The sequence below is a fragment of the Oncorhynchus kisutch genome, linkage group LG7 (assembly GCF_002021735.2).
Source record: "Oncorhynchus kisutch isolate 150728-3 linkage group LG7, Okis_V2, whole genome shotgun sequence".
Lineage (NCBI taxonomy): Eukaryota > Metazoa > Chordata > Actinopteri > Salmoniformes > Salmonidae > Oncorhynchus > Oncorhynchus kisutch.
Window position 1 is genome coordinate 42,268,864 of NC_034180.2, and position 15,588 is coordinate 42,284,451.

A 15,588-nucleotide genomic window follows, 5' to 3' on the forward strand; every position below is an offset into this window, starting at 1 on the left:
GTAGTGATGGGGGTCCCAATCAGTATTATACTGCCATTTTGGGCCCATGATTGTCCTATTTCAAATGTCTTATCTAGCTCAATCTGACCCTGACCTTAAATTGGCGATAAGTCAAAATGGGACAATTCAAATACTCGTGCCCCACTACTAAATGTACACAATCAAGGTTTCTAGCCAATCAGGATCAAGTGTCAGTACTTGCTTCTTATTGCTTACTGGTAAGAGCAGAACATTGGACAGAGACAAGAACTCCACACAGTCTCAATGAAATACTTCAGCTTTACCGTATTGTCAAAGAGCAGTCATGGAAAATAAGACATTCTACATTCATCGGCATGTTATGCTGGTCAAATAAATGACCTTAAAACAAGCCTCATCAGCCCCAGTGGATTTACTGTGTAGGTTATATACATGTTAGTGATACAGTACAGGAAAAAAAGACTAAATAATCCAAATCATTGCAAATTAAATCACTCGAAAAACAGAAATTAACTGTTAAATAATTGTCTTAAGGCTGATATTGGCATCGTGATTATGAGCCAAACATTTTCAAAACACTAAAATTTAGCACAGATCATTCACAAGTATTCAACTTTATTCATAACATGGCAAAAGAGACTATTTACATACGCATCAATTTATAGAAATTTAAGAATTCTCCAGAAATAAAAAACCCTTTTTTGGTGTTCAAGTCCCCCAGTCTTCCACCCTGTAAACATAACAATCATTTATAGAAAATTATTTTATCAATATCCAATTAAATTTGCTTAATTCATAAAAAAAAAAAATCTCCACTGGTTGTCTGTCTTAAATACAAAAAAACAGGCTGTAACCATTAAAAGAAAATCTGGATAAAATAGTTTCCTCAGAGTAAAGTTAGGAGTTCAGTCCACAGATGCATCTCTAGAATGGATTCCTCTGTCTCCTTTTCTTCATCTGTGTTATAGTGTATTGAAAAGCAAATACCCAGCAGGCACCTTACTACTTCCCCCCCCATCCTATTTTTCAGGGCAGTTGAAGGAAAGGAGACGAGGAGATTCACCCTATGAGTTCTGACAGTCTGTAAGATTCCAAGTTGATGCTGTAGTTTGTTCAGGGCTAAATTGGCATCCGATCATAGTTTCTTCCTGCGGGTGACTGATTTGGGGAAGATTGCCTCCAGCACTCGTTTGCGTCGGAGGTTCATCCGGGAGGCTGGGGCATTGTTCTCCACCACCAGCCTCCTCGTGGTGCGCGGGGCGGGCTTGGCCGGGCTGGGCATAGGAGAGATTAAATCCACCTTGGCTGGGGGAGGGGGCGCTGCATTGCGCCTGGGGGAGAGTAAGAGAGAAAAGGTCATTCTCGTGACTTCTGGAACAAACTGATAGAGAGTGAGCAGGGCGCGACAAACTTTTTTTGCCACTTGTGCTTTGGACAAATAGGACAGAATCTCCAGTCACTTGTCAGCCCCAAAAAATTCTAAAAGGTCTGTAACAGCACTTAACAAAATAAAATGGCGTACTATAGTTTTTATATGGTAGAGAATCAAACAAAAATGTAGACTACACTGCCCACTGGATTCTTTGCATATTCAAGCCTGTCTAAAAACACAACACTGCCCATTTACAAGTAGTATGGTTGGCCACCCTTGGTAGGCTATAAAATAGTGCAACACTACAACCACATACTTTACATCTTATTTAAATAAATATAGAATGTCCCATAAAAAATATGTCTACAATTGAAAACGGACTCTGGGACGGTTGTGGGACGACAGATCCAAAATTGATATAACCACTGCACATATGAAAAATGTAAAAGACTAGAGAGAAACCGATCAGACCGTTTAACTTAAACGGTTGTATTTTCTTCATATAAGCAGCTCAACAATGAGCACATGGCTGTTGATTAAGTATGAATGTTCTAAAATACAATTAGCAGAAAAAAACTGGTTTAAAAAATGCACCGCACAGACTAGTGGCTTCATGTGATAGATTAACATATATGGTTTAGACATTAAGAGGATAAACCTAAAGATGCATCAACTAGCACGGATTACTAATGACTAGGATTATCATCAACTAGAACGGGTTACTAATGACTAGGATTATCATCAACTAGCACGGGTTACTAATGACTAGGATTATCATCAACTAGCACGGGTTACTAATGACTAGGATTATCATCAACTAGAACGGGTTACTAATGACTAGGATTATCATCAACTAGAACGGGTTACTAATATGACTAGGATTATCATCAACTAGAACGGGTTACTAATGACTAGGATTATCATCAACTAGAACGGGTTACTAATGACTAGGCTTATCATCAACTAGCATGGTTTAATAATGCCTTTTGCTGCTGGACAATAAAAGAAAGTTTTTGAAAACCAATAGAACAGAGTAAAATGCTGGTTTAAAATGGCATATTACGTGTTTATTAAATAATTCCCTCAACATTTATGTTGTTGTATTTTGGCTAGGCTACTTTGAAACAATATGTTGCATGACAAACCGTCCATATTTTAAACAATTAAGTTTATGGTGAAATACTTTCTAAATGCTGACCACCTCCGCTCTGATTCAAGTTGGGTGATGTGCGGTGTGCAACAGGCCCTGTCCTTCACTCTCCGGTTTTGTGACCATTTGATCTGAACGAACCATGCCTCGAGTATGTTGACAGAATCTTAGACGTTAATGTTAATTATCCTTCTTTATATTTGTCAAAAATGACTGCAGTTTAACCTATATTTATTTAACTAAACGTCTCATTAAAGTTTAGCTACATTTTCTGGCGCCTCACTCATGTCAACATCTGTTTGGACATAAGGCTGTAGCCAATATGCATATCACCTACACTTTGACCTGTAGGCTTTTTTTTTTATGTACATGAAAAATAGATTGTAATATTATTCCACTGTTGGCCCCTCTGATGCAATTCTGATCTGTGTAATTGTTTGATATTGTGCAATAAAAATGTTAAAAAAAACTGGTATATTCTTCTTGTCCGCCAATTTATTTAATTGTCCCGGACAACAGCTAATGTCATGTCCTGGTGGTTTGGAGCACTCACATTGCAGATGGAGAACTCGCATTGCAGATGGAGAACTCGCATTGCAGATGGAGAACTCGCATTGCAGATGGAGAACTCGCATTGCAGATGGAGAACTCGCATTGCAGATGGAGAACTCGCATTGCAGATGGAGCACTCGCATTGCAGATGGAGCACTCGCATTGCAGATGGAGCACTCACATTGCAGATGGAGCACTCGCATTGCAGATGGAGCACTCGCATTGCAGATGGAGAACTCGCATTGCAGATGGAAAACTCGCATTGCAGATGGAGCACTCGCATTGCAGATGGAGCACTCGCATTGCAGATGGAGCACTCGCATTGCAGATGGAGCACTCGCATTGCAGATGGAGCACTCGCATTGCAGATGGAGCACTCGCATTGCAGATGGAGCACTCACATTGCAGATGGAGCACTCGCATTGCAGATGGAGAACTCGCATTGCAGATGGAGAACTCGCATTGCAGATGGAGAACTCACATTGCAGATGGAGAACTCACATTGCAGATGGAGAACTCACATTGCAGATGGAGAACTAACATTGCAGATGGAGAACTAACATTGCAGATGGAGAACTCACATTGCAGATGGAGAACTCACATTGCAGATGGAGTGTTAGGGAAGCTTTGACTAGAGGAACGCCGATGGCAGTATGTCAACAGAACTTACTTGGTTGTTCTCCTCTTGGGTGCTTTGGTTTTAGCAGCAGCCGTCTCTTTCTCCACATCGTCTTCTGACGAGTTCTTTTCCTGAGCAATAGAAAGATATAGTCAGAGACTAAGCTTGATGGTTTTAGCTAACAGCAACCTGACATGTAGCAAATGACCATGTATCTGTGAACACGGCCTCTGTGTTCACAGATCTGAGAGGATGGGATAGGTGAGTGCAATATGCCAAAGGAACAAGTTATTGTATTTGAGGGCTAGGCAGAGAAATCATCTCCACCATATTGTGTAAACCTAGACAGTCCATTTAAACCTGTGAACACTAAAGTAGTGGCTGAGGGAGGAGGGCTATGGAGGCAAATGGAACCGGCCAGTCCTGTCTTGTCTAACATCAGTCTGAAGGACGTGATCAACTGACCTCGTTATCAGGCTGTGCTGCAGTGGTGTCCGCCGGTCGCCTGGTACGAGTAACAGGAGGCGCAGACGCGTCATTCTGACCGGGAGACTCTACTCTCCTACCTATCAGACAGAAGATGAAAGGTGTGAGAGAAAGCCAGAACAACCACAGAATAACCTTCCTCTTCTAATCAAAGTCTGACAGGCAAATGTGCAAAACAATTAGGAGCAAGTTACCTCTGGTTCTCCTTCGAGGTGGTGAGTAGATGAACGAGTCCCTGACGGGGCTTCCCTGGTCGGTCTCGGGTACCATGATGTCTCCCATCGGGAGTGGAGAGGGCGACCGCTGACCCAACGACTTGGTGACTCTCCTCTTGACTCTCACCATCTCTGTGATGACCGGGGCCTCAACCACTTCCCTCTTGACCTCCTCGTCACGGAGTCTCTGGATGAGGGCGTCGGCCACCGGCGTTCCGGAGACCACCTCCAGCGGAGTCTCCAACAGGGGAAGGTCCTCCTCCTGGTGGTTCCACAGGCGGCTCCTGGGTGGTCGACGGTAGACGCTGAGGGGCGGGTCATCCAGGGCGAGTGCGGAGGGCGTCTTCTCAGCGGTGCCTTCACCCCTCGTCTTCCTCCGGCTGCGGGGAGGGGTCAGGGCAACCACTCCCTCTGTGAAAAGGGCGAGGGTCACACCCGCACGGGTCGATTTGCGGGTCACCCTGCCTGGACTGCTGGGCTGTTTGGCCCTTTCATCGTTCCCCTTCTCTTCCTCCTCAGGGACCACCGACTGAGTATGGGCGGCTGGGGCCTTGGTTCCAGTTGTGCTCTTCCTAGCGCTGCGTGTAACAGACTGAACTGACACCTGGTTGGCTGTTTCATCCATGGCTGTTGGCTCTCTGTTGCTCCCCACCTGGGTGTTCCTGGTCTGGCGGGTTCCCGTCCTTGGAGTGGCCTTCTGTGGAGTGCGCCGCTTGGTCGGGGTGGCCTTTGAGAGGACCACAGTTGCCGCCGGGACCTCCTCCTCCCTTTTCCTCTCCTCCTGCTCTCTCCAAGGCTCCGGTTCTGGCTGGGATTCAGTTTTCCGAGCGCTTCGGCGAGGTGTGACGGGAACTCCGAAGTCCTGGCTGTGCCGGCTGCTCCTGGTGATCCGTCTGGGTGTGATTGGGACCTGAGCGTCTGTCTCCATCTCAGTCTGTCCCGCCAGCCTCTCGTCCTCTGATCCAGGCCTCTCCGCCTCCACTGAGGTAAACTTCACCATCTTCCTCTGGTTGGATGTCCTGCGCGTCGGAGTGGACGGGGCTTTCCTGACCCCCACTGAGATTTCCTCCACAGACTTAGACTGGCTGTTGGAGGTCTTGTCCGGTTTCCTCTCCTCCACACTGGCTATAGAGAGCTTTCCGGTTTGAGCTGCTTCTTCTTCAAGTATGGCTGCCAACTCACTTATGGCTTCTCCCTGGACAGGTTCATGGTTGTCTGACTGGATGGCTCGATTGCTTTCTACCTGAGACAGAGACTGGTCTGCAGGGACAGAGACGGGCTCCTCTCGCTCTTCTTCTAGCTCAACAACGTCTGCCTTCATCTCCTTTTGACGAGCACACGAGAGAGTCTCCTCTTCAGTTTCCTCCATCGCTCCGTTCGGCTGCTCAATCTCATCCAGGACTGGTGACACCTCTTCTGCTTTGGTTGGTTCAGAGTCAGCAGGGATCTCATCTGGCTCTTCTACATTGTCTGTGTCAACATCTTCAGCTGATGTGGCTGGTTTAGCCTCAAAGGATTCAGGCAGGACGTCCGTGACTAGAGGAACATTCTCCATTGACATGGCCTCAGTTCCACCAGTCTCTGCCTCCGTCCAGCTATCCATCCCCTCCAGGGTGTCCATCCCCTCCAGGGTGTCCATCCCCTCCAGGGTGTTCATCTCAGCCTTCTGCTCCTGCAGGGGCTCAGCTGCAGCCAGGGGGGTGTCCTGGTTGTCCGTACCCAGGCAGATGACCTCTGGGTCGGTCACAGGCGTCTCAGACGTGCCACCTGCATCCTCTGTGGTCAGATGCTTACTGGGTTCTAGTGGTACCGTGTCTGCATCGTCATCCCCATCCTCCAGAATCAGAGAGAAGCTGCTGTGGGCTCCAGAGGTGGCTACCTCTGGTTGGCTGCCTTCCCCCACCTCAATGAGCCCCAGGTGGGCGCCGTCGGCCAGGGCATGACCCTCCACCAGCTCCAGAGGAACCAGCAGGGTGGTGGAGGGCTTCAGCTCTGTGTAGCAAACCCCCTCTGCCTCGTCTCCTCCTACCCCCAGCCTCACCATCACCACCTCCCCCTCTAGGTCATCCTCCACCATCTGTAGGGGAAACACACAGAAGCATGAGAACATTTATAGAGCACAACCTACGATCGCAAAACAAGATACTTTTACCCCCTTTTCAAAAAGTGCAACTTTTAACATCAGTCACCCACAGCATTTAGGTCCACACTGCTTACATGACTGAGTTATGAAATCCTAAGACAGTCACTGTTTTACCTTTAGGTCTGCCTCTGTGGTGACCAATGAGAGCACAGCTGCATCCTGCTCCGATAGTGCAGGCAGGAACTGGGGGTGTGGCTGCGGGACCTGGTCCAGGAAGAGAGAGGGGGGCGGCAAGGGGGCTCGCTGCCTCCCGTTCCCCTGCACCTCCTCGATGACCTCCACCTCGCTGCCCGAGTCCTGCTCAGCAGGACCATCTGACTCATCTTCATCATCATCATCATCATCCTCCAACACAGAACTAGAGAGTTCCTCACTGTCGTTCAGGCTCACCACAGCTACAGGGAGGGAAGAGCCCCATCAAACACACTCACTAAAGGTAAAATGAGCTATTATGAGTAGCGATGCACCGATTACATTTTTGCTCGATACCGATATCCGATATTTCCTTGCAAAAAAAAAACAATACTGATAAGATATTTAAATTTTTAGCGGCCTTTTAAGCATTCTAGTACAGTTAAATAGTTTACACACACACACAGATGCAGCGGTCTAGGGCACTGTATCTGTGCAAGAGGCGTCACTACAGTCCCTGGTTCGAATCCAGGCTGTATCACATCCGGCCGGGATTGGGAGTCCCATAGGGCGGCGCACAATTGGCCCAGCGTTGTCCGGGCCCTCATTGTTAATAAGAATTTGTTCTTACCTGACTTTCCTAAATAAATAAGTCACACACACAATTCTACTATTGTATTCATTTACATCACTGTCAATTAAATACTTTTAAGGCAAACTGCAAACTCCACTATTGTGCCTAATCCTTATTGTGGCGAGCTTCACAACACATAACACAGTCAGGTCGAGCCTCATTAGCCAGATGAAGCTAGCTGGCTGCATACAACGTTAGCATTGGGCAACTGAGTTAAGTAGCTGGTTAGCTATGTATGTTCATGAACTGAAGTTCAATTTCAAAAGGAGAACAAGTGGCAACCTAGCTAATACTTACAAGGATTCCAAAATCGTTGCTAAGAATAATGAAAAAGACCACAGTTTCTACTGGTCATTGTTTTCAGGCTGGTTGTATTGGTGCTAGCTAGGTACCAAGCTAAAGCTAGCTACCCCAGTTATGGTTGAACAAATGATGCTTCATTACCAACGCGGTATTGTAAACATTGTTCGTGGCCAGTGTTTGCAGACTTTACAGCTTTGACAGTGCTACTATATTTTTTTTGACACGCAAAGACCCAAACGGCGTTCCATAGTATGATTGTAGTGAAGCTAATAGCAGTGACGCAATTACTGTGTAACTCTGGTTGATTGTCAAGGGCAATGAATCCCATTATCTAGCCTTGAATGGATTTCACCTTTGAGTTGTCTCACTGAAATGTTCTTACTCTTCGATCGACACAGCAGACATTATGGGCTAGGTTAGGAATGCTGTGTTGCACGTGTAGAGCAAAATTTTACGTGCCGTTATTACGTCATGTATGCACGGTACCTTTGACATCGGTTTTAACATCGGCGTTAAACTAGACACCGGATGATACCGATGTTGGTATTTTTAACTAATACCGTCAGATTCCGATATGTTCACCGATATATCATGCATCTCTAATTATGAGCATTCCAGACCATTATTGGTCGGTATTAGCCCAGAGAGGTGTCAATTCTGCTGCCAGCCAATAAAAACACAAAATAATTTGTGGTTGTAGCTCGTACAGTGAGCCCGTGTTAGATCTCTGATCGCATGACCTAGAACTCAATGTATGTGACAAATAAAACAGTCATGTGCAAGAGGTGAGAGGTCACTCACATTGGGAGTCGGTGCCCGTGGGGTCTGAGGTGGCTATGGACACCAGAGACTTCTGGGTGGTGAGGGCCAGGGGGACGGCTGTAGGAGTAGACTCCTCCTTTACCACGTCACACACCGGCTCACTGCCCAGGGGAGAGAGAGGAGGTTTAATATCAATAAATGGTTGTAAGCACATACACAACCAATATTGTTGGGATGCGTTTCAGGACGTACCTGTTGAAGGATGTCCAGTTGTCAGAAGCCTTGTGGATGCCCGAGCGGGTCAGGGGAGGAGACAGGTCGTTGCCAAACAGATGGCGCTCCACAAACTCATCCAGATCTACAAGAGCAAGAGAGGAATCAACCAGGTCATCGTAGGTTTAAAATCAACTGCATCAAGATGAGTCCCGTCTTGTTAAAACTCTTCCAAGCTTAGTATTTCGATGTGGTTAGGTTTAGCTCGGTCACTTCATTTCACTGTGGTTGGAGTTACCTGCACTGAGCTCCCCCTCACAGGCCCTCTGTACATTATCAAAGTCTAAATCACCTCAAACGGTGGTGCCTTTGCACAGTGAGGATAATCTAAACTGTTCCTCAAAAACATTAACGTTGTTGATTGAACACACATTTTTGGTGTTCACAGAGACTACACAGGTTTGAATAATTTGACACCATCTACACAGAGCTGAAACCAAGCAGGACATGAATGTAATGTATTTAATTTGTCTACTGGAGCATCTGTAAGATCCTGGCTGAGTGATGTCCTCACAGGTGGGTGGAACCCTCACCAGTGTGTTCTCTGGCAGGTTTCATTGGTTCAGTGGGTTGAGATTCATCCTCTTTGGGAGTCTCCTCCTCCACCACCTCCGCAGTCTCCACCTCAAGCTCATGGTTGGGCATATCAATAACTTCCTGGTGAAGGTTAGATTCCTCAACCACCTCTGTGTTAGGAGTTGGTTCTACTGCCTGTGTGACCCTTGGTTGGACTACAACTTCCTTTTCAGCCTTAGACTCTTGTTCAGGGCTGACCTCCATCTCCCCTACTTCCTGGTCCAGCTCCACTTCTCTGCTGACCTCCTCTTCCTTTACTTCCGGGTCCTTGTTCTGCCCTTCCTCCAGTGACAGAAGGAGAGTCAGCCCATTGGCTGCTGCAGGCTGCACTTCCTCCTTTGAGAGTGGGGCTTCCAGTACTTCTTGAGTTTTGAGGTTAACCACCACTTCATCATCATCCTCATCTGTGACCTCATTGGCTGGATGTTGAAGCGCCTCCATCTCCAGGTCTTCAGGCAGAGGTGCATCATGGAACTCCAGCGTGGTGTCCGTTGAAAGGACAGAGGCCTGGCTCGTCTCCAAACCAAGGCTGAGTCGTCCTGGCAACGTGCTAGGCAATGCAGTTACCACGACAGAGGAGCCGCTCTCAGACTCTCCCCTCTCTGGTGAGGGCTCGCGGACCGGTGGTTGCAGGAACTTCACATGTGTGACCTTCACCTCCTCCTGCCCTTCCTCATCATAGTCAGCAGAGTGTGAGGTCCAGGCCTCAGGTCCAGCCTTTGACAGTGGAGAGCCTCTGGTCAGCAGGCTAATCTCATTCTCGGTTGCGATCTGTAGAGTACAAAACAAATCACTAACATGGTACACAAGGGTAAAGTATCTGAAAAGTTTGTTTGTTCATAGAAAGACTCTCAATTCCACTGTTATGTTGCTAAATAAGGCCCAGTGGTCCAGGAGGTCTTACCCCGTTGCTCCAGTGGAGGGTGCCTTTCTCTGACTGCGAGGCAGTCTCCTCGATGAAGGTGATGCGGCTCTCCTTGGGGCACAGTGGGGGGGTGACAGAGCGCCCGGGAGAGGCAGAGGGGGTGGCCACGGGGGTGGGGCGCAGGCTGCTCCTCAGGATGGACTGAGGGGTGAAGGCCGAGAACAAGGGACCGGACATTGCCAGGGCTCGCGCTCGCTACGGGAAAGAAACAACCATTGGAGTTTCAAAACACATAGTTGACAACCCACTGCAGCAGGCTTAGGTCTCAGGCACAGTGGTGTTCAGGACCATGTGACTTCTAGGAGTTAGAGTTCATTCCCATTCAAGCTATAAAACTAGGGCATTTCCAGTCATCGTGCCAGTGAGCATCAGTGTCTAGGATGTGGGAGCATGTGTGACAGTCGACACCCTCCTTTTGTCTGGGTCTTACCTTGACCACCTGTGGGGTCTGCAGCAGGCTGAGCTCAGGGGCCTTGTTGATGCTTTTGGGGAGGTTCCAGGAGCTAGCTGCCCTAGGGGGTGTCAGCAGGGGTCGTGCCCCCTCTGGAGGAGTGGTCTGAGAGGGGTGAACCACTAGGTCCAGCACCCTGGGGTTTGGGACAGGAGGAAGGGTTAGGAAAGCATGTCAGATGTATTGAAATCAACATGTCAAACCTCTTACACAAAAGACTAGCGTTATGTCATTTATAGCTCATCTTACATACTTCCACCCAAACCTCTCATTGACATGGATGTATGATTAACGTGACAGTCTGAGTTCCGTGGGATTATGTCAAGTTGAGGTTCGGTGTGTGTCGTACCTGGACTTCCTCTTGGAGGACATGGTGATAGGCGTGCCCACGAAGGCCTCGGGCAGATCCCGGGAGGGGAAGAGCACCTCCGCTGCCCTGGGGCTGGGTGGCGTGGAGAAGGGAAGGGAAACAACTCAATTGAACAGATCAAATCCAGGGGTGGATAACCCATCTTTACCACTTACTTACATCTTAGTCAGATAGGGGCAGTTGGGGACAGGGCGGTTGGGGTCTCACCTCTTTAGTGGGGAAGACTGGGGCGTGGGGTTCTTCCCCACCCACACCTCCTCGATCTTCGACAGGACGCTGTTGATGAATGCCGCTCTGGTCAGCACATTCTCATTGGCCGACCGCTTGGCGATGGTCGACAGCGGCTGTGGCCGCGACACTAAGACGAACACACATTATCGAAGTCAAGGGTCACACTGAAAACATAAATCTAACCTTGAAGCGTGTACAGAGCAGTGTAATAAGAAGCTAGGAGGGACAAGGTCACGTACCCTCTCTGAGGATGGTGGAGGGGTGGTGGTATGGCTTAGCTCTTTCCGTGGCCAGCTTCCTCTGGACCCGAGGAAGAACTTTCCCGTACTGGTCCAGGATTGAGTTCCTGGTTTTGGTTCTCTCCTTCAGCTTGGGATCCCTCTCGTTCTGGAGAACAGATATATGAACGGAATGGAAAGATTAAGGGCAGAATTCAGCAACATGTCTTATCAACACATACACGTTAGGGTGACTTATTTCTAAAAAACATTTCTCGTAGCATATGTTCTGTATTGGTGAAGTGTATAAATAAACCATGAGTTTATTTAAATGTGAATGTAAATGTGAACGTACCACCATGTTCATCTTGAGGGTGTGGTTGAGCTGCAGGGCGGGGACGTAGTTAGCCTGCTGCAGGTAGTGCATCATCAGTAGCTCTCTGTTCTGGAGACCCCCTGTACCCTGCAGGAACCTCTCCAAGCACTCCTACACACACACAGGTAAATCTTCAGGGATGGAATTGTCACATAAATTTTTTTTTTTATTGATGGGCATGCCAGGGTCGTGATTTCGCCCTGGTAGAAAGGAAAGTTGGGGGAACAAGGCATCCTACTTGTTCAGCCAGACCCAGGGGCAGTTTGAGCAGCTCCTTCATGAGGCCAAGCTCCTGACAGGTCTGGTAGAGGAAACTTAACAACTCCTCCGTGTTCAGGCTGTTGGAGTGCTGCCTCAGCATGGCCCAGGCCTCCACCAGACACCTACATGGAGAGGGGTTATACAAACATGTTAACCGTACCAGGAAGAAGAACAAAAACATCACAATGCCGTCACTGTTAGCACGGGTGCTAGCAAACACACACACACACTTATAAACAGCCACCTGTTGTGTAGCAGCACAGCCAGGCAGAGCTGGGCCTGAGCGGTGGAAGAGAGGGGGGGCTTCATAACGTGGAGGTAGCGCAGGGCGATCCCGTGTTTCCCCTGGCACATGAGAGCTTGCAGGATGCGATCATGCTGCCAGCCCCACAGGGACGGGGAGGTGGTGGGGTGCAGCAGCATCTCCAGGGAGTTCTGGAGAGGGTCAAAGTTCAGGTGTCAACTAGATGAAACCATTTTATCACTACCTTTATCAAATCAAATTTGTCACATGCACCGAATACAACCTTAATGTGATTACTTACAAGAAAAAAATAGAAAAGATTTACTATATAAACAAAAGTATAAATATAAATAAAGTAACAAGAAAATCACATAACAATAAGGAAGCTGTATACAGGGGATACCGGGTCAATGTGCAGGGGTACAGGTAAGTCAAGGTTATTTATATACTGACTATGCATAGATAGACAGCAAGTAGCAGCAGTGTAAAAACAAAGTAAATATTCCGGGTGGCCATGATTCATTGTTGAGCAGTCTTATGGCTTGGGGGGGGGTAGAAGCTTTTATGGAGCCTTTCGATCTTAGACTTGGCGCTCCGGTACCGCTTGCCATGCGGTAGCAGAGAGAACAGTGGCTGGAGTCTGACAATTTTTAGGGTCTTCCTCTGACACCGCCTGGTATAGTGGTCCTGGATGGCAGGAAGTTTGGCCCCAGTGATGTACTGGGCCGTATGCACTGCCCTCTGTGGCGCTTTACGGTCAGATGCCGAGCAGTGGGTTAGCAGGGAGTACAGGAGGGGACTAAGCACACACCCCAGAGGGGCCAGTGTTGAGGACCAGCATGGCAGATGTGTTGAACTGGAGTGGGTCCAGGGTTTCTGGAGTGATGGTGTTGATGTAAGCCATGAACTGCCTTTCAAAGCACTTCATGGCTACCGACATGAGTGCTAAGGGGCAGTAATCATTTAGACAGGTTACCTTCGCTTCCTTGGGCACAGGGACTATGGTGATTTGTTTGAAACGTGCAGGTATTACAGACTCGGTCAGGGAGAGGTTGAACATGTCAGTGAAGACACTTGCCAGTTGGTTTGCGCATGCTTTGAGTACACATCCTGGTAATCAGTCTACCAACGAATCATTCTATGAAATAACTCACTGTACACATTTGAAATTCCACATGCAAGGTTTGAGTTACGGGGAAAAGGCCCATTCACAAACCAAACACTATCCTTGCTAAATGCTAACTTCCAGAAATAGTCTTCTAAAATGTGACTGGTTATAACCCTGTATTGTCTGGCGTGTATATGTGCACGTGCGCGCGTCTACCTGGTGGTCGTGGTGGTCCAGCAGCCAGAAGCCCTGCACCAGTTTGACCAGGCCGATGGGGATGGCGAAGGCAGTGGGGAAGGACTCCACAGACCCACCGCTCTTGTTGGGGAAGGAATACATCACATCCAACAACAGGTAGATCACCTGGGGGGGGAGGGGTCAAGGCTCACACAGAGAGAAGAAGTGTGTTCTGTCTCACTATACTCTGTGTGTGTGTGTGTGTGTGTGTGTGTGTGTGTGTGTGTGTGTGTGTGTGTGTGTGTGTGTGTGTGTGTGTGTGTGTAAGAGTGGGTCTGAATGTGTTAGGTGGATTTCACAAGTCTAGGCACTTGAGTGGGTTAGGAGTGTAAGGACAGGACACAGCATTTAAAATCAAACCAATTCCCTAATATGAACACTTGGATGGTTGCGAGGGAGCTAACAGTAGTAGCTAGCCAGTACAGAGCAAGGATACGATGGCGTGCTTAGCAGATTCATCTATGTTCTCCAGGAGGTAAATATCCAGCAGGCCCTGTGGACAGCAGAGAGAAGATCAACACTAGGTGTGTTTTAGCTTCTGTTATACTACGTCTACATCTAGATGGAATTCCATGGAAATCATTCAGAGTATGTGCTCAAGGTAGGAAGTTAGATCCTTGTTTGGCTCTGTGTGTTTGTGTGCTCGTGAATGCACAGGTACCAAATGCTTACGTGTAGCGTAGGTGGCGGATACTGTCCCGTCCCGCCCTCGTCCCGTTTCCACAGGTCAACCAAGCGATCACCGCATTGGGCGACTAAGCCATCAATCATCAGGCAGTCTGCACACCACTTCCCCCTGAGAAGAACAGATGGTTTATTCTAAATATTCATGGTGGTTGAGATGGTCTTACGTGAAATGCATTAGTTTCCCAAAACAGTCTTTCACAGTAGGACTCCACAGTAGGAACATGAAGGAAAATGGACACTAATATGAGACACGCATACCAAATATAGGGTGTTTCTCAATATGCATACTACCACACTGCACGCTCTCATGCTCAGAGTACATTCTCAGAGGACGTTCTCTTGAGTACGTTCTTGTGAGGATAAGAGTGTGGAGAACACATAAAACATTCCCTTTGACAAGCACCCAATGTTACCTTACACTGCCCCTCCCCATTCACTGAACCTTTATCCAGCCAGGACAATGGCAACAAGACAAAACATACAAAAAGTAAATCTTTTACTTCATAATTATCACCTAGATGTGTGTGAATCGTAATAATCGAGCTAGCCAGATAGTTAAACAGGCAAAAGTGACCAAAAATGAATGTTATGCAAGGTAGATTAAACACTTGTATTCTTCGTGGCTATCAAGCTAACAGTAGTAGCTAGCCAGTTAGGCCTATTGACTTTGTCATGACTGTCCTGACCAGGTCAAGTTACAGGAGACCACAACCCTACAGATTATCTCTCAACACCAACAGAGGAGGAGAGATCTAGGGGTCTGAAGATGTGGGGTTTTTATGACCCCCTCACACCCCTGGTAAATCTCAGGCCACAGACAAATTCCTTTGTCCTGTTACTATGGAGAACCAGCCTCAGAACATTAAACATGAAATAAAGGGACTTTGGAACAATGGTTTCCGTCAGCCACAATGGAATATGGAATATTCGATGGAATGGAAATGTATATCATTTTTGTTTTGTTATTAAAGGTTAATAGATGACGGTATTACGAAAACATTGTAACGTGAAGAGTTTTCCTAGTATATGTTTGATGTTTATACATTGTACCTTGTGTGGAAAATGTCCAAATCAAAGGGAATGTTTTGGTAAAGATGAAATGTTAAGTTAGTTGTCTAAAATTGGATTTGAGTCAAATCTAGACCTTAACTTGGTTCGCCCAGAGAATTTCCCTAAAGGGGGTTACACCCACTTCTGACCCAAGGGTATAAAACCTGTGAGTAAAGAAATTACAGAGGAGACTACGTGACCCAAGCTACAGCCCAGGTCTAAAAAGTCAACGAA

At 47.4% G+C, this 15,588-nt stretch overlaps 1 protein-coding gene across 1 annotated transcript in view; it reads right to left on the minus strand.

Annotated features, from left to right (window-relative positions):
• Window positions 1-261: 261 nt before the first annotated feature.
• LOC109894629 (protein ELYS) overlaps window positions 262-15,588 on the minus strand; it is a 34,317-nt gene continuing 18,990 nt past the window's right edge. Inside the window, exons 18-36 of the mRNA XM_020488244.2 lie at window positions 14,290-14,413; window positions 14,054-14,110; window positions 13,597-13,743; window positions 12,273-12,463; window positions 12,006-12,150; window positions 11,747-11,878; window positions 11,413-11,560; window positions 11,150-11,300; window positions 10,922-11,014; window positions 10,552-10,708; window positions 10,101-10,316; window positions 9,154-9,967; window positions 8,600-8,705; window positions 8,387-8,508; window positions 6,631-6,911; window positions 4,353-6,450; window positions 4,138-4,238; window positions 3,724-3,803; window positions 262-1,310 (exon numbers count right to left, since the gene is read on the minus strand). Coding sequence (XP_020343833.1) covers window positions 1,115-1,310; window positions 3,724-3,803; window positions 4,138-4,238; window positions 4,353-6,450; window positions 6,631-6,911; window positions 8,387-8,508; window positions 8,600-8,705; window positions 9,154-9,967; window positions 10,101-10,316; window positions 10,552-10,708; window positions 10,922-11,014; window positions 11,150-11,300; window positions 11,413-11,560; window positions 11,747-11,878; window positions 12,006-12,150; window positions 12,273-12,463; window positions 13,597-13,743; window positions 14,054-14,110; window positions 14,290-14,413 — 5,359 coding nt within the window. The 3' untranslated portion in view covers window positions 262-1,114. The remainder of the gene's footprint in view (window positions 1,311-3,723; window positions 3,804-4,137; window positions 4,239-4,352; window positions 6,451-6,630; window positions 6,912-8,386; window positions 8,509-8,599; window positions 8,706-9,153; window positions 9,968-10,100; window positions 10,317-10,551; window positions 10,709-10,921; window positions 11,015-11,149; window positions 11,301-11,412; window positions 11,561-11,746; window positions 11,879-12,005; window positions 12,151-12,272; window positions 12,464-13,596; window positions 13,744-14,053; window positions 14,111-14,289; window positions 14,414-15,588) is intronic.